We start from the raw sequence: 24,596 nt of genomic DNA on the forward strand, positions 1-24,596 counted from the left end.
GTAACATTTAAAAAAAAATAAATAAAAAAAAAAAAAAATCAGAGTATATGCATGTGCTTATCTGGAACTGATGGTCAGTTAGACAGATTACTAAAGACAACAATTGTATTTAATATAAACTATAATTTCGCAGGCTATCTTCCAAAAATAACAGTATTTTTTACTGTTTGTGAGAGCAGTCCACTAGACAATAAACGGTTTAATGTCAAATTTTGTTCTTACTCAACAACAATTGTACTCTGAACTTACAAAATATGATTGCATTAGTTACCATCATTAACTGCTTCTAATCTCACAAGAACATGTAGCATGGACAGAGCCAATTAAACAATGAGGAAATGTGTAAAATCTGAAAATTGGTCTCTTAAACAGTCTTAAAATGTAGGCAGCTTTTAATTTGCAACACTAGTTCCTATTAGGTCCTGCCTACATTTAACAAGAAAATACTGTACCATATTGAATCATTACTAAAGTCTGAATTCAAGTTGATTTTATTTAATTTCATTAAGTATCTGACATCTAAAGAGCTCGTAACAGTGCTGCTTCCTGAAGATGCGTAAATAGATAGCATTCAGTAGATGGATATATAACAAAACTTGATATGTCTGATTGCTTCAAAAAAAGCTTCTGGCTTTGGAGACAGCAGTAACTACTATTTACTACCCCTAAAATACAAGCAAAGTGTTTCAAAGTTATTTCAAACTTACTGGATCCAATCTTGAAATCTTTGCCCAAACCCTCCTCAGGAAAAGGTTGTTTTGAAATCCCAACTAAAGGGTTTGGCAACCAATGCTGGCTTACTGTTAGTATGTCTGATGGTGTACAACTAGCAGAAGTATATACAAATTAAATACTCATGAAGAACCACCTTAGCAACCAAAAAGAAGAAGATAAGAAAATGATAAGAATAGTTCCTATTAATAGAATTATTAAAGAGAAGATTGGCATTTTCATTAAGAGCTACGTTCTAACCTGCAGGGTTTGTCTAATCAGGGAAACTGTTCAGAAGAGATTATGAACACAGAACTGCTTTATAAAAATGGTATCTAAATTTGTATTTGCAAATACCAGATGGTCTCCTAAAGACTTATCCCAGAAGAAAGCACATGCACTTGAAGTTTTCCTAATATAGACCTTAGCTAATTCAGCGTAATTCCCCATTGCAGAAAAGCCCTGACAGACATACAAATCTCTCTATTCACATCTCTGCTGAACATACATATTTGAGTTTACTAGCCTTTCTTTCCTACTATTAATTTATTTCCCCTGTCTCAAAAGAGACACCATTATGACTCATAAATTTCATTATCAGACTTTTTTTTTCTTTTTTTGCAGACCTGTTATGTGATGTTATTCTTGGGCATCATATGCATTATGGAGGTGTTTTTGCTAGGGTTTTTGAAATCAGGTAGTTAACGGTACTGAGAATTGAAAGGGAGAAAAACACTAGCCTTTGTTCTGTCAGGAATAAAAAGATCTTCAGCTTTACTTTCGGCCCTGGCCTTTCCCAATGGCATACTACAGGATGCATTATGTCCAAGGCTGATTTGACACCACTTCTCCTGTAAGGCAACTGCTAGCTGTGTCTTCAGGTGGGAGCCAAAATAGCAACAAACCTTCCACATTCCCCAGGTGACAGGCAGTTTAATCGTGTAGCTACAGTGCTTGAGAGAAAATGAACATCTTGACTTCCACTACGGGACTGGACACTGAAATGCCTATGGCCAGTCAAGAAGAAACTACAGATATGGTGAGGGGTAGTGAAAAAAGAACCATCCATGAATGCAGACCCAGACAAGCCAGTACAGCAGCACCAGTCTATTAAAGTCAAGAAAACCTCATTGCCAAAAATATTCAAGAAATAATTATCTAAGAGGTGCAGCTAGAGCTAATAAAAATAGTTCTCTATATTACTCTTAAAAACACATCTCCATTTGAATATAAATTTTAACACTCAATGGTCAAAGGGTTCAAGTAAAATGACCTAATTTGTAACTACAGTAAATAAATTTTTGCATCTGCATTTTTTTCTGCTTCTCCACTCCAAAAGTATTTGTGACACAAATTAGCTCAGATACTACTAAAACTTCATCTGTGAAGGCTTCAAAGGACACCAAATACAAAGACAGACTTTAAGTACAATAAAAAGACTGCACTTTGTAACGAATGTATTTGCGTATTACCTGGTATTGCCTTTGCCCACTTTACTGCAGCTACTACTTGCCGTCCCCCCAGCATGTTGAGAGTTGACAGTATCCGCCAGCTGGAGTCCGGGAGCGTGCTGTCGTAGCCTGAGTACAGCACCTCCGGCTCAATCACTTCCAGCAGAGAAACCAGGGTCGGGGTCAGCTGCGGCAGGGATGCAGGAACGATGCTCTTGTTTCCAGGCGTTTCAGAAACATCCCGCGTTCCTGTTACGTTAGTCTGCTGAATTCCTTTTATCTTCTTCTTTGTTTTTCGAGCTAGGAAAGTTTTGGTAAGGCACAGGTTAGATAATGGAAAGTGACCACACAGCAATAAAAACCTAACAGAGGAAATGCTGCTTTCATTTTCCTGCAGTTGTAGATCAGGCAATTGAAACTTTTAAAGCATTTTTTCATAGAACTGTAAGTAATTTCACATTAATTCTAATTAAACTCCCCATGAAAATAAGTTTATTTTCTGTTTTAATGAAAGTCACATTTATGTTAATGTTTCAAAATGTTAAATAAAGTCTGCAGGTACATTACAAGGCTGATCCTACAATACAAGGCCTGATCCTACGATTTCTATTACATGAAAAATTTCAGTGAAACTTCATGTGACAGCACGACACCTGTCTGGAAATATTTGCAGGACTGCACACTTATTAAGTTCCTTAAAATATCAAGTAGGGAAAACATGCAGAAGAAAGGAGAAAAAAATACATTTAATAGGTAAGAATAGGTACTCAATCTCTCAAGCCAGGGAAAACATTTTTTTGAAAATGCTGGGCCGAAGGAGATTTTTCTCTTGCCAACTCTCTTGCATATAAATCATTGCTGCGTAATTAAACCATAAAACTCATTTGCCAAACAAATAAAACATCACACAGAGATGTTAACTCAAAAAATTGGAGCAACAATTTTATTAGCATATTGTCAGTAATGGAGTCTCCTACTTGGCTTTCAGCTCTCCTGGATGCAGTCTGCTACACTCAACACACTATTTAACGGAGACCAAAATGAAACCCAGTTCTTTTCCTGTGTCTCAATTAATTAATTGATTTCTGTTCTGGAACTTCCGAGATAAATCCATAGCACATAAAAGCATCATGTAATGTGGTTTCACAGTCAAAGTTTCTACTGACCTATTCAGAATCTCTCATCATCAGAAATACACCAACTCTGTAGCTTAACAACATATAAAACCCCCCTCCTGACCCCTTTTCTCCCACTGGCTAGGACAGACTTCAGAAACTAACTGCTAAAGATAAGAAATTCTCTATGGACCTTGTATAAATTGCAGTTTCCCAGAGGCTTATACACTGGCCACATTTGCCAAGACTGTCATGGGGGAATAGCAACAGTTACGTCCTTGGAGCAAAAAGCTTCTTGCTATTCTCATCTAAATTTTGAAATAGCTGCTCCAAATCCGTTCACCATTCTGGCATTTTTTGCCCTATTATCCTTGTTCTCAAAAGCAAACAAACTGCTTTGACTTAAATTTACATGCACATGCCTTCAGCTTAATGCAGACACCTGGTATGGAGTATTTCCAGCCCAGAAAGTCTGGTAAAATTATAATCAAAAGAAATATATCTGATAAGACAAAGTATTATGCAAGAATTTTTATTAGGCTATGCTACCAGACCTGACTTTGATACATAGTTGTAACTCACAAAAAAACCAATGCTGAGATAATGTATTTCTTTACAATTTATTTTCAAATATAAAAATACCACAAATTTAAAACCACCTCCTTAGCACAAATTACAGATGATAATCCATACAGATAAACTCGGCATGGAAATAAAAGCATCCAAGATTTTCTGTTAAAAACAAACAACTCCCCCAAACCCCAACCCCCTGCAGTCTGGCATCCAACAAGGTTGTACAGGCTTCCTATTTTATTGCACATATTTCCTGCCCGTTGGGCAGATGGCCTGTGCACCTGAACCACGCAGGCAGTTCACCATCCTGGGAGGTGATGAAATGTTCCCATTACCATGCCGAAGACCAAGCACTGCCAGATAGACATGGAGACCATGCACTTCACTTCTAAAATGGGATTTAGAATGACAAAAAACACTGCACTTGCAGAGCAGGGCAATGAATATTATTAGAAAGTGGAAGAGATCCTTCAAAAAATCAAAATAAATTCAAAATGAAGATGACAGAAAAACCCCATAAATGGCCAACTATAAAATGCAGTCGGAAAGGCCAAGAAAATTATGAGATTACTTTTTACAAGCATAAAACCCAACAATAGATCTTTTTTTCAAACACATCAGAAAGGGTGCCAAGTAATGCCTCAGGTCAATTAACGATGAAAGCGGAAATGAAAATTCAAAGAAATAAAGGCTACAGTACAAAATATCATTATTCTACTGTATAAATCTCTGGTACCTGCAGCTTGATAGTTTTATGTTTCTCCAGTCCCCTACATGCAAAAACCCCATGTAACAGAAACAAGAAAGTTCCAGAAAAGGGTGGTAAGTAGGGACAAAGGTATGACTGATGATAAACCAGACCATAACAGAAGATTATCAAGTAACATGTTTCTACTGTACAAGGAGCCACTTTTTTCTAAGCAGAAGAGCCGGTAAGAATTAAAATACTGCATGGTAAATTCTATTTATTTATTTATAAATAAGTTAGTCTTCTACCCAATACTTAACAGTGAAATTCACTGCTGGTAGTAGAACCTAGAGATATTAAAAACGTGACTGGACAGATTCATGGAAGAAATCTACCGGCAAGTAAGGCTAAGTGAAAGGGCCCTTCAGACTGACATGCTAGGATATTTTGATCTCTTGCTATTCATTAACTGGTTTGCTCATAACCATTATTTACTCAGCGAGGATACACCTGATGACTTTTCAAAAAGAAATTCCTGTCTAAAAAGTATGCAAATTTAATTATCTTTTAAACAACAGTAATTCCTGAACTGTGACCCTAAAATAGCCAAGATAAAAGGAACTCTTTTTCAGTCTCTTCTGCACCTTATGCTGCCTTCCAGTTTTCTTTTCTATGAGTTCTTCTGTATGACCAATTTACCATCTGTTCAGATCTGTCCAATAAATTGCCATTTTCATGGTTGTTTTTCCCTGCTTCACACTACCTTAGGTTCTTCCATTTTTGCATTGCTGAGTTTCTAGATCTCTTTTCCCTCTCAGTCATAAAAACCCCCCCCCTTCCTTTTTCCAACAACTTATGTAACAATATCCATCCTCCAGAAAGTCACTATTCTCTAGGATTCTCTGTGCCAAAATTCAGGCAAACAAACTATAGTTGGAAGGGCTCCAAACTACATGCGGAAAAGTGGCAAGTATCAGACATCATTCAGTTTTAATTTTCTTTGGTGCAGAAAGGCAACTCAAATAACATGTCCTAGAGCCTGAGATAGCTATATTCGTGTCTACTTTAAAAAGAGTTCACATAAATTGATGCGGAAAGGCTTACTATTATAGAGTAATATACATAGTAAGGTGCTTTATTCATATAGTTAGATATACGAATATATGTATTTTGAACACAACTATGGAGAGAAGAAAGTAGAAAAAAGTCTTAAACCAAAATGTATTCTTTCCTACCCAAAAGTGAAAATTGTGGGGTTTTGCATTATTCTAAATTTTCTTTAGGCTTTGCTGTTACCTCTACTTGATACTGGCCACACCAGCCCCAGCAGGGCATTGCATCTTTCCACCATTGGAAACCAAGAGTAGGCAAGTGGACTACCCTGCTATTATCTCTGAAGTTGCAAGGTTCAGCCCACTGGGAGTACCTAAAAGCTAAATCTAGCTCCAGGGAGACACTCGCTGACAACCTCATGTACTTTAAGGATTTATTTTAGAACCCACTATTGTAGATTTTGGCTATTAAGGGATGTAACCTCACACCCTGCACACAGATCACAGTAACACCTCAACAAACTGACCAGCAACCTCCTCTCTTCCCTGCAAATCTCTACCATGAAGCATGGGATGTACTTGCAAGCGTGTCATGGGAGGGGAAGCATTTCAGACTGTTGGGTTTCTTCCCTTTGCTCTGAAGGAAGGGGCATGTCGAGCCACCTGCAGGGCAGAAAAACTGGTGATTCATCATCCTGATAGAGGTTGGAAGCAGAAGAGGAAGAAACGATGTGCTAACAGAGACTCCAATATGCGTATCATCTATCCCTTTAACATAATGCACCACTTACATTTTACCAAAGGATATTATCACTGACTGAAATGAAACTGTTCATATTTCTATCTGACAAATAAATTTTTGACATTTTTATTTTATCTGACAATTTTGATTATACAAGTATCACCATGATAACTATGCTAGTAAATACTGTATTAATCTCTACAGCTCAAGGAAAAAATATCAAGCATAAAATGTAGCTGACACTAATAAAAATGTTTTATCCCATTTTACAACTGCTGCTAAATCTCTAGTCGATGTGGTTTTCAGTTTCTCATAAGCCATACAGGAGTTAGCAGAGAACAAATATGTACTGGTACATTTACATTTATTTATTTAACCTGTCTTTTCTAGAGAGATTCTGACAGACGTTTAAGAAGAATCCACAGCAAGAACAAAAATAATTTCCTTTTGTTCAGCTTGAAGATATAAGCCCCACTCCAACTTTAGATCTGTGTCTCTGGGCTTTCCCTCTGATCTGCAGTTTCAGTGTCAGGTCACTCTCCTGAGTAAGGATGGACAGGCATCACACTTCCCTACAGGAGTTCTAGAGTTCTGTCGTCTCAGATTCAGTGAAAAAGCAACAAGATGTATGTGCTGACAGGAATAAAAAAAATTAGCCCTGTTCTGTGTGTATGACTCGCTTCTGCTGAACATAGTGAGAGAGAGTGCAGTTGAGTACAGTTAGGGAAGTGTAACAGAAAAATCTTGATTTTCATTAAAATGCTAATACACACCCTAAAATGCAATACTTACTTTTAACATATTAAAGTGATGCTCAAATAACTGTTTTAGCTTCATAAGCATGAACCTTTATTGTCTAGGACTCAAAACTGAAAAAGGGATTTGAACATTTTAAGTTACCTTCGAGGTTCATGCCAGCTTGAAGACATTTCCGGTAGCGGCATGCTGGACAGTTTTTCCTCCGAATTTTGTCAATAATGCAATCGTTTCTCCCAGCGCACAGATAGTTGTGCTGCCCTGTATTCACAAAGACAAACAAAATAACCATAAGCTCTACAATTATAGTAGTAGATGAAGTCATTCATTCTTTCAGTAACCTTAAGGATCTGGGGACTACGGAATACCTTTACTTACTGTACTTCGTTTCTTGCAAAAATATGATCAGTATCCATATGATTTCATATATCTATACACCAAACAGATTTCTCATATTTAGACACCAAAGCCAATAAATTTAAGTAGAAGTCCTATTTTCTATTTGTTAATATCAGACAAATTCTATTTTTAAAACTATTTTTCTCTTACAGTTCTCAAAGCTGTCTATTATAGCATGTTTCCGATTTCCCTAAAGAGTTTCACAAGAGATGTAAGTAATGTTAATAAACACATTTTGAAAGTATACATGTAAACATTTCTACAGATACATAGACACAGCTTTCATCATTTTGAAAGTCATGACACCTCCTCCTTGTTTAACTTGGAGTCCGAACTGGACAAACCAAGTTTTTCTGATATTTTTATGGATTCACAGATTCAGAGCAGAACGGACCCTAGAAATATGGTAACTTGAACTACATAAATGAAAATAACTGTATTAGCTGTTATGAGCAGGGCAACAGAAGAGTAGTATCTATTCTTAATTATTTGAATTATATGAATAAATGTCTCAATATAACTTATTTAGCAAAAGGTATTACTAAAAGATACATCCTTCTCCCAGACAGGGACCAAGAAACATATTTCTTTAGAGAGCAGAAAGCTGCAACCTAGGCTTTTACACTATATTTCAAATTCCTGATAGCATAATATTGCAAGAACAAACATATTTTCCAAATACCGAGTTATTAACAACAGAGTCTTAAGAGTCTTCTCACAGAAAAAGAGGAAGGTTGAGGAATTTGTTTCAAGTCAGCTGTGAAAATTATGGGTATGTGGAGTCCATTACTATGGCTTTAGTTGAACTTCTCCAGTGAAGTGTTTCAAGTTGATATTCCAAGGAAGCCCTGAACATTTTTCTGAATGAACACCCCTACCTTTTTCATTTGAAGAAGAGGAAGCCTTACTGACCCTTGTATAATCTTTGTGTTTAAGGTAACTTAGAAAATAGATGCATGAATCACAATTCTGTTTGCCTTTAGCATACTAATATGTATAGAACAAATACACATGCATGCACAGATGAAATATAAACTGATGAGTATCTGTCATCATTGTAGTAGAACAGAGGCTACAATTTCATGTCTCACAAAGATGTTCAATGAGACCATGGTTTCACATAGTCAATACAGATGCTTCAGGTGTAGATTTTCCTGAGCTGTTCCATTTTTTTTCCTAACAAAGAGCTTCATCTCCGTGAAGGTACTGTTTGGTTTCTTGGATTCACTACTTAACTATTCTTGCCTTTTTTAGGTGAAAGCTGCACTATTTCTTTGTATTACGTTATATTAAAGCCTTCTTGTCACATGAACATTTTGTGGAAAAATGAAGGGAAGGTGATGCCACCTTCTGCTTCATGTCTGACTGCTGCCCAGAGGACATGCCAGTTGCACAGAGGAATGCATTTCAGTTATCTTTGCTGCTCAAAAATCAAAGACACTTCACAAACAATACACTGGTATAAACCGGTAGTGAGCAAATGGAGATGTTTCCAAGGGGATTTATGGCAGACAGGGGCATTTTACAGAGAGGCCGGACACTCTTCAACGTTGCAGCACCCACAGCCCAAGTCAGCACCTGGGGCTCTGAAGCACTACGAGACTGAACGAGTCTTTGCTCGTTTGAGCACACCAGTGTGTAAAAAGGTCAGAAATTACAGAAGAAGGGTTTGGGGAGATGGAATTAAAAATGCCGAAGAACAAGGACAAGCTGGAGCACAGCAGGAGGCAGAGGTGTTGGGGGAATCTGAAGCAGAGGGGAGGCGTGAGGAGCTGAAGCAAGGCGAGGAAGCGGAGGTGGAGAGACGCGGTGAAGATCTGGGTTGGCAGCAGGGTGGGGGTAACACGCCGGGAGGTGAACAGGGTTGGTTCTGGGACCAGAGAAACTGGGTCAGGAGGGCTCTGAAGGACCACAAAAATAAGAACTAGAATAAGATGGCTTTGGCCACCCTGGGTTCCCGAACAAAGGCCTGTTTGTGTGAAGAACTGCGTACAAATACACAGTTGCTGTCCCACCTTCAGCCTTCCTCTTCTCTCATTCTACTCTTCGCTGAAAGAAATACATTTTATATTGATTTTCTAGATACTTCCAGGTTCTGAGACTATTTCTATCACAGTACACGTATATGTAGACGAAGGTACAAGAAAGGGTTTCAGGCTAAAGGCTGGATAACCAATGTGCAGACTCAGCTTGATCTGTATACTAACAGGTGCCTGGCAGCTATTAATAAAAAGGATATTGCAGAAACAAATTCTTTTTACATATGTTCCTAATAAGAAAAATGCCTGTAAGAGACAAAAGCAAATTATTTGTTCCTTAAAGTGAATACTAGAACTAACAGATCCTGGAAGAGATCCATGATATCTAAATCAGAAGGATTAAGGTTGGGATAATCTGTGGAACAATAAAAAAATGAAAGTGGAGGTAAGCCTTGAGGAATCTGTTGCAATTTTTCAGCTACAAGCCTGCTTACGTTTTTAACATTAATACAGTTGATATAAGATGCGGCAAGTCACATCACTGATCAAAAGGAATTACTGGGTTGACTTCTTCATGTATCGATACTTTTGTGATTTGTTTTAAGCTTAAGGACAGGTAAAACCATCGCTATGACATATATCCAGCTGCCATGTAATACTTCTTCTGAGGCATACCCAGTGGCCTTATTTTAATCAAAGGTACAGATGATTATTTGCTTCAAATAAAGAGCCTGGCTCTAAATGGGAGACTCCCGACAGGACTAGTTGGGAGTCATGGAGAGTCCAAGCAGCTCAGTGCTTTGCACTTGAGCTCTTATTGTCTTGTTATACTTCAGAAACAGCCTCAGCTTCCCACAGAACTGACATCCTTTCCCCTTGTGACTACAAAAACTGTGATATGAACTTGACTCTTCCGATCCCTCCGAGAGGCTCTGCATTTCCATGGAGCTCCCTATTGCATCCAGTGAGCTGGGAATTGGGAGAAAGTGCTTCTTCTGAAGGACTGAATTGTCTTTGTCAAAACAGCCTTCCCTCTTCTCCAGTGAAACCCAACTTGCAAAAACGTTAGCAAAAAATGATAGTCTGATTCACTTCAAAAAACCCAGTAAATAGCTGCATTAAGAAGGCACAAGACAGGAAACCCTGTAAGGTTGTAACTAAGAATGACAATTTCAGAATAGAGGAATCGCTATCCTCTCAGAGACACTGAGAATATACTCTAACTTTTCTGCATCTCTCTGAGACTGCAGCAAAGAGCCAGATATTGAGGTACAACCTAGTTATTTACAAAATGGCTACTTATGCAGCCCAAAAATCACAGATTACTTATTCCGCCATACGCACTACATTCACATTTAGTTTTCCATCATCTGCTTTCCAGAATTATTTTCTTCCTGTGATCAGAGAGAAATCTCGATGATCCAAAACCACACACATGTTCCTGTTACCTATCTACCCCTGCAAATAATACACATGGACACGTATGTAATTTAACCAATATTGCTTATAGGAAAAATTGTAATACTATCATAATCTCACATACAACAGTTTTATCAAGTTTCACGTACAGTTTTATACACAAAACAGCTAACATTAAACTTAAAAATCACAAACTTTACAAAACTAATGCACACAGACAAATATCTGTATGTAAATAGGACAAACAAACAAAAACAACAGTGAAAGAAAACAAAAGAAACAAAAAACCAAAACAACAATACATCCTTTTACACTGTGAGTGAATGGGAGCATTTTATAAATGTAAATGGAATCTATGCTTCGGATAATACACCATTATCAATGTTATTTACTATGAAAAGATCAGTGATATAATGGATGGGATTTTCCAGTAGGATTCTAGCAAAAACATGGATTCCATTACGATTAGACTGCTTTTGAATGTGGATGATATGTACGTGGATTTTACATTTTTAAACAGCAAATTCATCAAAACATGTCTTACCTTCCACAGCTCTTTTGAAGAACACTTTGCAGCTGCCACAAGTAAGAACACCATAATGACACCCAGAGGCCTCATCAGAGCAAACAAGACAAAGCTTGGGAGGTGGTCCCGTAGTTGCTGAGGTTGTGGATGGAGAAGAGCTTACATCTGATCTCATTCCAGGGCTAAAAAAAAAAAAAAAAAAGGCATAAAAATACTTTTAATTAAGATCTGTGGGATATGGGCAAACATAATATTAGTAACTGCAAGAAATGATTGCCCTTATCCTTAAATATTACACTTCTGCACACAAAGTTCACTAGACTCTGAAACAGTTAAACAATGAATTTTGTAAAACGTAAGTAAATCTGTATGGATTTTTCACAGCCTATTTGACTAGGTGAAGATTACTTCCCTTATGCATTTCTGAAGCCAAGTTTCTTGCACAATTATCCTAGCTTTTAAAATTTGACTCTTCAAACACGCTCTTATTCCATATTGTTTTCATTACTGTCACATTCCCTGCAGTCTGCATTGACTCCTACAAGAGCTTCATTTCCAGTCTCATCACAGAGTTGTCAACTGGGATACTATTATGCAAGAAGCTGTGCAAATTAAGCCATCTATTGATATATATTCACAGCAATAAATGATCATTTCACCCCAGCATTTTAGAAAAAGAATATATATTCCTAATTTCAGGATCTGGTTTTCCTGCATAAACTATAAAGGCCATCTACAAATGAAGGGTTAGTTAGTTAACAACAACAAAAAATCATCATTAGAACAATAGACAATCTATTGTAATCACCTTCGAGCTGCTTCTAATCATAAGGGCTGAACCAACAGTGGTTGTGCGAAAGTTCAGAGGCTAATCTTATTCAGCATGTGTAAACAATATAGCCAAAAACCTCATGCATTACCTGTTAAAGGCTGCCTCAACACCTCCTGTTATAAGGCCCATTTTGTTGAGTTTATTTTCACAAAGTTTTACACTATTAAAATGCCATTTCTATACCGTATGCTTAACTTAAAGTGATTTTCACAGAAAATTTTGTCCAACAGGCTTCCAGCCACTTTCCAGATGAAGCTAGAAAATAACACTTTTTTAAAGACTTTGGTGCCTTTACTCGGAAACTCTCCAGAACCTCCACGTTCCCTGGTGTGGGCTCAACATTCGTATGTGGGCTGCCTTTTGCATGGAAAATTCCTTTTCCTCTCCTCAAGAAAGTCTGACCACATTTGGTCACACATTTGAAAAAAAACAACACAGTTCTCATTCACAAAAACCTTAAAATTCCAGCCCAAATTAAAACACTCCAACACCTGGGAGGCTTTACTTTTGAACAGGTCACCTCCATATGCCCCATCCCCAGAGAGCAATTGAGAAATGGCCTGTCCAGCGATTCAAAGGACTTTTGCTGTCGTGTTTGTTCTCATCGAGAGGGAATTTGATAATAAAAGCAGACAAGGAGTGGGAATCCTACCACTCGAATACAGAGGGATAAAGTCAAACCATAATAAATGTGTCAATGAAGTCCACGCTTCCACTACGGAACCAGGTGCCAGAGAAAAGTGAGAATTACTTGTGTTAGGGGAAAAAAAATGAGACAGTACAGGCATGCAAAGACGTAAGGTACATGTAGAACCCCCCCAAAAAAACAATCTGTCATCAGCTAGGGGAGAAGGTGAGCTGTAACTAAGCTAGAGCAGAGAGGGCTGAGCAGAAGAGTGAAAAACAGACAAGATCACAGCAACAGCTCAAACATGCTGGGATGGCTGTGGGAAAAAGGAGAGAAGAATAAGACCAGAACAAGGGTGAAGGTTTCAGTAAGAAAGGCTGGCAATGGGAATGAAGTAGAATGAGTCAACTTTGAGGAAAAAGGGAAGAAGAAAACCCATCCAGGAAAGAATGCTTTCTAGAACTTGGAAAAGACCTCAAATCCATCACATCACTCCTTTGCGTTCAGAAAATATTTGTGAAATGCTGCAACTCTTCTACTCTATTACTCTACAAAGAGGCTGACAACCATCATTAGCTAGTCTGTCAAGTAAAGTGGCAGTCACTGATAGATTGTAATCCTGTTTATGATCCATATGATGGCTTTTCTGTGTTTCCCAATTAATTTGTCTTCTTTTAAAGAGCAGAAAGCTATAATAAAATACTAAGGTTGCACAATCCAGCACTCAACATCCAAGTAATGGCAGAATGTAATACAACCCAGTTACATTTATTTGATGCCCTTACAGACACGCACCTTTAAGTACACGCTCATCCTAGTTTCTACAAAGCACGCCTGCCTTCCTCAGTGCAGAGACACTCTAGGAATGAATACTGTAATGACAGAAGCAGCCATTTGCATGGCCCCATCGCCTCCAATGAAGAAATCTGCTGATAGAAGCTAATGGCTATGGGTTTGCAGGAAAAGAAACCTCAAGGTTAAGGAAGCTTAGGATTCAAATCTACTTCTGCCTCTTATCACAAAGCTCTGTGTGGTGGTATTTGGTTAATACAAAACAGCCTTTTCAGAAATCCTGCCTTCTTAACACACAGCTTGAGGTCTGGCACATACTTTGAAGAAAGGCATGCTACAGCCTCAAGTCAACAGAGCTGTGCTTTGAGCTGAGTGATGCCCAGCTCCTCTGGTTGAAAAGACCCTTCCCCGCCACACGACTGGAACTGGAGCACATGTTCAACACGGATCACAGTTTAGGCGCTCCTGCCTTTCCCAGAAGATCTCAGCTTCACTCAGCATGCACATCTTCGCACTGGGGCAGGTCTGCTGCTCCACTAAGATTTCAGAAGGAATCCGGAGACGAGAGGGCAACCTCAGGCTTGAGAACCCGTACCTGGTTCTTCACTCCCTCACAGCCTTCCTGTCTAATTAGACAAATAATTTTGACTACAAAGCTTTGATTCCTTTCATGCAATACATAATTACTATCTTCTGTTGTTTGGTTTGTTGTGGTGGGATTCTTTTTTTTGTTTGCTTTCCCCAGCTCACTGATCCATTTGGAAAAAGGAATTAAATTGTTTGTCCACTTACCGTGTCATATGCAAAAAAAACCCAACAACAACAACAAAACCCAAAACCAACACTTACCTTAAGAACAAACAAACCCCCGCTATTAAAAACAGTAATCACTGGCCAGTCAAAAGTTACTGTAAGTTGCCTTATTTTCTCTAAAGTTTTAGGCCCACTAGCTCCTTTTCTTACACTAAAGATCTCAGTTTAAACACTGAAATACAGGCTAGGAGCCTGTGATTTTAAATAAGGAATATATAACTGGAGAACTCAATTTCATTAAAATGATTAAAACTAGAAAAATATGGAAACATCTTTCTATGCATAGTTTTGAAGACAGCTAAGTTAGCAAAAATGAAACTCTTTATACCTTACGAATTTCCAACAAAAGCATTTTTAAGGAAACATTCATCAACTGTCAGAAACTCTGGTGTGCCAAACATATTCCACTGAAACTTTTCAGTCACCTTTAATTTTTAAACAGGGCTCATTTTCTGTACCAGTACCATAGAAAACGTAACATGAGAAAGAAAACAGATGATATGACTTACAAAACTAAAAATAAATTATTACATTGATTAATAAAGCAGTAGTCAGCAATCTAATCTGGGCTTCTGGCATATCTTTTCAAGCCTGGCTACATCAGATAAGGCCAATATTTACTAACTGTGTAGAGAGCTGCCAGACACTGACAGTCCCCTGGTTGTGTAAAACGCAATTTTGCTTGCCTGAAACATGGAGAACAGGAGGGATTATAGTGCATAAGGACTCCTGCAAGAGCTACAACAAACCGGCTTGAGGTTTGATATAAATCTTTTACCTATAAAGTTATACGTAGTAAAAGACAAACAGCCACTTCCTAAGGAAGAGGTAAGGGAGGGACATTACACTCCGAGATAATATAATAATAAAAGTTACCTTTCAGTTATTTGCAGAAATGTTTTTAAACTCAGCAAAACCCCAATAAACTATGAATCTCATCTAAACAAAAGTCAAGAAGCATAGATGAGAGAGGAAAAAAATTCCAAATTTTAAGGGTTCCAAATTTGTAAAAACTTTAATTAAATTTTATTTTGGGAGGCAAGTGTTATTTGTTTAAGGGTACTGAGCTCCATTCCCGTGTACTTTCAGAAACTATTTATATATAACCTAATTCTATTTGTTTGTATAGATCCATTTATTGTTCCCAGTCAAGGAAATGTATGGGAGTAAAATGGAAAGACTTAAAGAAAAGAAGATGCAGCCACAGTAATGAGCTCTGTAGAAGTCCAAGTTGCTTAACCAAAGCCATTTCTGTGTTAATCATTTACCAGAGACTTTCAAACTAAGCTCAAGGTTCAAACTTCAATAAAGTCAGGTGTGGTAAGGTTTATGGCGGTGTGAATTTTCCTTTCTCGGGGTCCCCATCCACTGTGGGTCACGTCATCCTCCCGTGGAGGGACACACTCACAGGGGCCGGGTGAGTCCCTCGCACCAGCACCACGCTCCTCCGGCAAGGCTATTACGGCCGGGATATCAGATACGGGTGGCCAGAAACTCACAGCTCTGTAATCAGCTATAAACGTTTGAGCAGAAAGATGTGGCAGAGAAAGTTATTCGCTCTTCTGAAGAAACCCTCCTCCAGCATAGTCTTTCATTACTGAAGAAAACATTTGCTTTTTCCTCTTTCTTCTATCTTTACTGTGAAGAATATAAAACCTCCCCGATGCAACACAGGATGCACATACTCCCATTCGCCTAACATACTAACACTATAGTATTATTTAAAAACTATACAACCTTCCTGTCACTTTACATTATTAAACAGAAAAAACCTCTAGTAAGATAATGGAGACAAATAACTTTCAGCAACTAGAAGTATTAGTCATTTACAGTCTACAACTTGCAACTCTTTACCAATGCATGAAAGCTTAGGATGATCAGCCTTGATCACATTTTGTCTGAAACAGTGCCCAGCCCTAGCACAGTTCTGCTGAAGGGTAAATTCTTTTAAAAAATGCAAATTAAATTAGCACCAATACCAAGTTACACACATGCAATGAGAAGAGAACTTGGTTAACAATTTAAAAAATAATTGTATTTAAGGAAAACGGCTGCAAGCTACAGAACAGGGGAAGAAGCAGCTCGGGAAATCTGTGGGGCTGCTAGGCAAAGAAGCAGCTGTCACCTTAGCAATTTTCACCTTTTAAAAAAAAATCTACCCTGAAGACAAGGTCAGGGGAAATGCATAGTACAAGTTTTTTTCAGACATATGGACAGCTAAGGTATTCCCTGGTGCTGTTATAAATTACAAACCCATAACACTTGCAACTGGCTCCTAAAAACGTCTAGCAAAATGCTATTCATGTCCAACTGCTAACTCCAAGGAAAGAAATGGATGCAATATGTCTAGGGTGGGAAGAAACAGCTCAAAATTTGACTTCATTTAAGTTTAAAGCAGAGTAAAAAGACTATTCATTTTGCTCCTACCTTTAACCTATTGCTTCACAAATATGAGTTGCATTCGCTCTGCATGATATAGACCACAAAATACTGCACACCGTAAGTCTTGGTTCTCCAGCATAAGTCACCTTAGTATTGAACTAACACATTCTTAAAAACGAGTTACTTATCTGCTTAAGTAGTATCACCAAACTAACAGTAAAGAAACGATTTTCAATGTCATTGCCATCTGGGCCTCATTCTTATCTTCTAGCCATGTGAACAATGTAAACACTCAGCTGTATACACCAATTGATTACATTTTTTTAATTGCTTGCTTATTTCTTCATTAAATAGAGAAAGTACTAATTATTTTTTATACCGTCTTAGGCAGGAAAGTAGTTTTCAGTTCAAGCCCGAAAAAAATTTAAAACGTTACTGATACTATACTTTTCATTACAGTATTAAAATAAAAGTATATTTGCCAATTGAAAATAATTTCAAAAATGCATTTTGCTGAGAACCTGAACCACTGGTTACAACAGTCTCTTCTGTCTCTTGCAATGTACTCACTGAAGTTTAAAGAGACTGAAAATTGGTACGAGCTGGTAAGAACCAAAGTTTTCCTCCCAGGCTGCCTACAAACTCTATGCAGGTACACACACAGCCCTTGGTTTGTCCAGCCACTGCCGAGGGTGCACACAGCGCAACTATTGTCGGTGGGCATTAAACACACGGCAATTTACCCAAAGTCAAAGGTGTCTTGGGGTGCTGACTCAAACATTCCTGCTGACTGCCTGAATGTACAAAACACCCACAAACCCACAAAACAAACAAACAAACAAGCCCTCCAAATAACTTAAGAATAGCTAGGTTCTGTATAAAAGTTTTCTTTCCTGTTTCGTACTTAAAACAGAGAACTGAACTGCTTTGGTAAAAACGCTGTTCTTGATTACCAGCATGTCCCCAGTGATGCCACAGTAAATTGAAAATCTACTACAGATTACAGTATTTAACCAAAGCCTGTGAATAAAAGCAACCAGTATTACTGGTTTACAGCCCCTCTGAAAGCCAAGATGATTAACACCATTTCCTATATCACATACCCAGATAAATGCCATATCATGAGTTGATAAACCAGGAAACCAGATTTTGAACTAACGGTCTGGTTTTGTGCACATGCCTATAACAAGACCAAGATAACACCAACATTAGGAATAAGTCACCCAGAAAGGCCGTGGCCAAATTTGCTTCATTGCTGGATGCTGAAACTCATGGCAGAGAAACATGTTATTTTACAATCAGATGGGCAGGTAACCATCGTGCCTCCTCCTGACATTGTCTCTACATGAGGATAAATTTTATCTCTAACTTACAACGGAGTACTGGGATTCTAATTCACAGAAATATTTAAAATATGAGACATACCTAAAGCACCAAGGTCTCATAATTAACCTCTCCATCTGCAGAGCAACATACATTTTACCATCCCTTTAATACAGCTAAAGCAGACTGTAGGATTCATTGTTGTGTATAAAGTCACCTCAAATACCATAAACGTTTTTGCTTATGTTTCCAACAACTCGGGTACATCATAACAAGGACATTGACCAAAGTATCCAGGCTGAGTTCAGAACAAAAAAGTGACTTCAGTTCACACCAAGAAAAGGCTTTACATATATCTGTTATGAAAGATTTTATGTATAAAAATACACTTATGGTTGGCAAACAAAATAAATTGGAATTAGTATCTTTCCCGTAAGTATTTTTGTATAGAACCAGTCAAACCTTGGCACTGCCGAGGTTTTGATCCCTGTACAGTCCAGAGGTCTTAAGAAGAACCTGAATTGCAAACCTAAGCTCTGCTCTCCGTAAGTATATGAAGAAATAGTATTTAACTAGAAAACCCAGTACAGGCAAGCTTTGAATGTACAGGAGCTCCTGCCTTCTCCCATGACCGTCCCAAGCCCGCACCTCCACACCGAGCGCTCTCCCAGCAGCTCGCCAGAGCGGCGGCAGCACGGGCACCGCAGCGGACCGCGGCTGCTGGAGAGGGGACACGCACACCCCCCGGCACGGGAACACTGCTCACACACACCCCCAACACCACGGGCTGGCTGACACAATCTGCCACTCTGGAGAAGCAGATATAGTAATTACACGTGTTTAGTAGAGCTTCAGTGACAAACACGTGTTGTTAAGAACAGGCTTCACAGGGAGCTTGTGTCGCTCTACTGCTAGGCAGACGCAGCAAGAACTATCATTCGAAGCGCTGTCGTTTCATTTCTCATAAATTATACTCCATTAAACAAAAATAAACCCTGAGAGCATAGACAAATACAAATAGCATGTTAACAGAATAATAATTTGGAGAGATTCCCGATGTAGCGCAAGGGAAGTAAACCCACCATATTAAATAGCGCAGGTTCCCTGTGGGCATCGGGCCCTTTCATCTCTCCAAGTCTGCATGATATTTATTCCAAAACCTGAGGACGAGCGTCCTACCGCAGGTGACTCGGCGCTCTCTTTAATTAACACGCCAGCGCCGGGCAGGCTCGGAGGAGCCTCCGGCAGCTCCAGAGCCACTGGCACCAAAGACACCCCTTCTCCCCGCTCCGAAATGGCGTCCGCTACCATTTTAGAGCTCGCACAGGAGCGAGAAAGAAACACTAACGCAAGTGAGCGACGCGACTTTTTTTTTTTCCCCTTTTGGATACTCTCCAGAATGTAAAGGTTTCAAGGGCACAGGCAAAGCTTTCTTGGAATGGATAAATGGTAATTGATGTTGCAGCTGCAACCTTAGCTAGAGCTCTTGGGATTTCAAATGTACTACAGCCCTGAAGTATTTATGACCAGAATATGATAATTAAATTATATGTTCTAAACTTTTACATTTATTACAGTGCTCCAGTAAAGCAGCCAAAAAGTCTTACCTTCAAGGGTAGGACTTAATTTCTAGATGAATCAATTTATGCATGTTTTTCCAAAGGTTTGTTTTATTGTTTTTGTTTAAGTTTCATTGTGCATCCTTGCTTCCTTAAATAAAGAGGCAGGGGAAAAAAAAAAAAAAAAAGTAAGACAGAAGCCAGTACCTTTATACTTAAATAAAAACTTTACATAAAAATATGGAATCAAATCATCCTGGGCCATCCTAATTCTTTAAGCTTTGCTGGGTAACAAAATACGCGTTTGATCTACCTATATTTACAGACAGGTTGTGGATCATCTAAAAACTTGATTTTCAAGAACTCAATCTTGGCGATACATCCAGCTTTCTATGCATACATATGCACTCTGCATTTACAAACTAAGGTGCAAGCAGGTGTCTGCAAAAAGAGAGCCTAATTAGGAAGGCTGCAAGACTCATATGTGCTCAGTAGAAGAAAGCTCAAAAATCGAATCAGAATTAGATTTGTAATTTTTTTTTTCTTCCCATTTTAAGCACAATACATGAAATTGTTCCTAGTCCACTCAATCTCTGAATGCAGGAAGCACCGTTTCCGATCTCAACAGCTACAGAGGTATGTTTTACCTGTGCCACACTTTCTTGGAAGCAGTTTCTTAGTTTTCTGAACCTTGCAAACTAACCAAGAGCCAGTATACCCACCAAAAATTTATTAGCTTAACATAGGTCCTTTAACATACTAATTTCATTTGCTAGCACACCGAATTCAACAAGACAGCACACCTCTTGCATACAGATATTCTGTTGTTATTAGAACAGACCCTGAGCTTAGATCAGTCACAGCATTTTGGCTTATCCTATACAGTCCGCATGTATAGGAAAAGTATTTTACTCCTTATTACAGCACCCTTATTAACGTGGTACCAGAGGAACTGAACTCAAAATATAAACAGGATTTGTTCCATTAATGACCTTAGCGTGAGCTATATACGTTGCTCTGGTCGTCTTAATGTGAATGCTTGTGTCAATCAAAGGACTGCAGTCACAGGCTGCCAAAAAGATGTTGCTAGGAAAGAAGGCAAGACACATCTGGAAAGCTGACTCTAACGTACATGGGAAAATATTAATGGTACTGTAAGAAATGCAGTAAAAGATTAAACTAAAACTGCCATAGTCACAGAATAGTATTTTAAAAGCTGCAGGATAATACTTGCATAGTCAAATTGAGTCATAAAGCTATAAATAAATTTAGACCGGTAATTAGAAAGTTCCTTTCTGCTATTTTGAAAAAAAAAAAAAATCAAGACTCTTCTGCTGCCAGTGTAACCCTTCAGCAGTAATTCAGACACTGATTTTTATCAAGGTGTACACACAGACTTATTCAACACAGTTTGTGCTTTTATTAGCACTAACTATTTTCTGCTTTGCTGAGAAAAATAACAATTAAAAGAAATACAAATCAATAAACACAAACAAGAAAGTAGAAATAAAACCTTAACTCTGAGGAGGAGGAGGAAGAGGAGGAGTGAAAGATGGCAACAGGGCAAGAGAAGCAAAAAGGAATGTTTCTTCCTTAATTCCTTCTACAGACCTTCAAGGAAGCTCTGTTTAAAAGTGGAACTGATACTAAAGGAAAGTCAAGATGGTAAATTCTTCAGTGCACAACCTCCATCTTCTTGCCAGTCTGTATGAAGCCTTGCACAATGTGTCTTTACCCTTAGCACAGGCTTTCACACTTTTTTTGTCAATGAAAATAATACATTTACATGCGGAGCAGTTTATTATGGAGTATTAACCAATGTGTTGCATTCTGGGCTCTGCTTCAGTGGAAATATATGGAGAAGAGGGACGGGGATGTGTGCCAATTTTAGGTTTTGGCCTCAGTCCATTTGATGCGGATCCAGGATGACTTAGTTGACTGTTGAGTCATAGGTTGGTTCAATTGACATTATTTTACATTTGACTAGTTATTGTGCTTTAAACTTTGAACAGGAGTCCAGAAGCTCAAAAACCACCAGTGAACCAAAAAGAAAGGGGCCAAAGCAGAGTTTAAACAAGATTCTTAAGCAAGAAATCTACTCTCCTTAAATGACATCTACCTTTAGCAGAGATAGCTAAAAAACCAAAAACCTACCTCACAATTTAAAAAATTTCTGTTATATTACCAAGTATCTGTAACATACAGTATTAACTTCAGAATTACTGAAGAGGTTCCGAGATATCCTCCTCCCCCCATTAACATAAAGGTGGGAAGGAGAAGCAAACATTTTCCCCTCCAAAATAAATAAATCAGTGAATGAGTACTATATTTTTAACAGCTATAACAGTAATATACTCCTGAAATATTAGATCACCAATGTGCATACTGTTAATTCACTTCAGCCAATACTCAATCTAAAACTGAAAATGAAAAAATTTAAACCCCAAAAGTTACTGTTTCAGTACTGAAGGTAGACTTCTATTTGGGGTAAGAGAAGCTCATAAATACTATCCGTCTATGTTTTTAAACATAGGTGTGTTTCACATGGATGTGATCAGAAATGAACTTGTTATACAGATGCATTGCATTTAACAGAAATTTTTTTGATTGCACTTATTTTCAACATGTCTACTTGACTCATGTTCTTCCACTCCACTGTACCCCAATTTCAGATAGCAGGTATGTTTTCAGTAGGTTTTGATCCCCTGTGAGGGAAATTCAATGTTACAGTCCCTTCTTTCCAGAAAACTGATCAGCAGCTAAAGAAACAAGCAGAGGAAAAACTCTGAGCTATCTTTAATAAGAGAAATGCAGTGTGAAGGGAGACCGGGCTTTGTTACAATAATCTAGCAAGGAGGGAATTGGCTTTCATAACAACTTCCAAGAGCATGAAAAACAAACAAAAAACAATAAAAACATCATATCTTGGGTAGTTCGCTGGAAGACAAAAATACTTCTGATGATTTTTGAGATCCTAGTCACAGAGGAGGATGACGACAAGATGTTCTTCTCAGTACTAAAGGCCAGAATTGAGGTTCAGCGCCAACTTAGTATAAAGAATTGTGTAAGGTGCTCCCCCCGATGCATGTGGATTATGTTCCCCACTTAGTCATGAGCAGTAACTTCACTTGAAAGGGTAAAGATTCTTTTCTACCACATTAGAGACAGAACAGTAATTCTTGCAGGAAAGATAAGGAGTAAATACAAAATTCTCGGTGACTTAAAAGTCAGAAAGTTGCTGAAGGGCAAAAACGCTGTGATGGCACGCTGCGAAGTTCCCCAAGGGAGAGGCTAAGATCTCCCACTCTGAACGCTACTAAAAGGTTTTCTGTCGTGTTTTACGTGTAGGCTTTGGTGCATTTTATCCTTCATATCCAGACCTGCGTGTGTACATGACATAGCTTAAAACGAAGCAAACCTGTCTAAAAGGTATTCTCCAAAGCCTTACAAACACTTTTAACACTCTTAAGAACAAAATTTTATTTCATTTCATCTGGCCTCTGACACATTTGATGCAAAGAATATATATGAAACCACTCCTCCCCACATGAACAGGAAGACGACCATATAGTAAGTTTGTTTATTGACACAACATCAGCCATCTAAACTTGTGTAATATTTTCATAAGGACAAGCAACAAGTAGTACCACAGACCTGTAAGATGTGTATAGATATTGTATGTAATTTTCATGGCACTTTTAAGTCACCTTTATTAATTATCTAGTAGACTGCTATAATTACTTTTGTCAACACTGTTAAGCAACTACAGATACAATTTCTGCTATACCATGCATACGGAGTAGGTTATTATCTGCTTTTATTTCCACTTGGCATCCATGTCGCACACTCAAGACTATCAAGATGTTTCATCACATCCCTCTTGTTGCATACTCCTGGACTTTACAAGCACTTTTTGTCTTGTTCTGCTCCCCCCCCCGCTCCGATACTTTTAGGCCTTGCCTTCTTTCTCTCTCCTGGATTTCTCATATTATTTTACCAACTTTCCTCTGTCCTCTTCCTTTACCCCTCCCTGTCAGATGAAGGAAGCTCTATTCCTTCCTTGCTGAACCTCACAGGGTTTCCTGGCCACATTGTTCATCTCTGCCTCTTTGTATATTTTCTCTTCCTGAGCAGCACTGGGAACCCCTCCCAGTTTAAACTCCATCTGTAAACTTCATTAACAGGCTGTTTACCTCTCTCACATAACTATCATGAAGGTGACTAGTCAGATAATCCTAGAGTCCGTACACACCTATCTCCCCATCACCTCTTCTCTCTGAGAGCATCTTGTGTGTCTTAAGGACTGCTCTGCATATTGTGCAGTTATTTCAAATTTCAAACAGTGGGAACTCCAACACTCTTTCAGAAAAGTACTAGAAACTTTCCTGGCAGGATACTATGTTTTCTTTTCCTGATTTTCAGTGTTCATTACAACTAGATGCACTCTTACAAAGGTCCTGATGGCCATTACAAATCTTTTACAACCCATCACTACCTATCATTATCTTTCAGTATCTTTCACTAACAATTTGGTCACTCAGATTTGCTAGTAGAATAGGTCACAATATCTCAAACAGAAAATTTTAACTATGCTCATTGTTCAAGATTTACTTAATGCAAAGTGTATTGCGTTCACATCTGCAAGAAGTTTTTAAGTCATTGCCATTTAGTTTATAAATTCTGTTCCAGTAATGGAGTTTTAGTATTCTTTATGGAAAGATGGAAAGCTGTGTACTACTGAAATATGGTATAAGGCAGAATTCACTGCATGATGATTTTAAAGAGGCTAGAGATCATTCTACTCGCCACCATCTGAAGAAAGTAGGTGTTTAATTCAGCTTTTATTCAGACTATGG

At 38.3% G+C, this 24,596-nt stretch overlaps 1 protein-coding gene across 5 annotated transcripts in view; it reads right to left on the reverse strand.

The window, feature by feature from the left end:
* Positions 1-24,596, reverse strand: part of NR3C1 (nuclear receptor subfamily 3 group C member 1) — a 74,457-nt gene that overhangs the window by 19,116 nt on the left and 30,745 nt on the right. For all 5 annotated transcript variants that reach the window (XM_029997997.2, XM_029997998.2, XM_041119302.1 and 2 more), the window contains 3 exons: positions 11,430-11,593; positions 7,233-7,349; positions 2,184-2,462 (listed from right to left, as the gene is read on the reverse strand). In XM_029997997.2, the coding sequence (XP_029853857.1) occupies positions 2,184-2,462; positions 7,233-7,349; positions 11,430-11,593 (560 nt within the window). The remainder of the gene's footprint in view (positions 1-2,183; positions 2,463-7,232; positions 7,350-11,429; positions 11,594-24,596) is intronic.

This window comes from Aquila chrysaetos, chromosome 22 (assembly GCF_900496995.4).
Source record: "Aquila chrysaetos chrysaetos chromosome 22, bAquChr1.4, whole genome shotgun sequence".
In the NCBI taxonomy this organism is placed as follows: Eukaryota; Metazoa; Chordata; class Aves; order Accipitriformes; family Accipitridae; genus Aquila; species Aquila chrysaetos.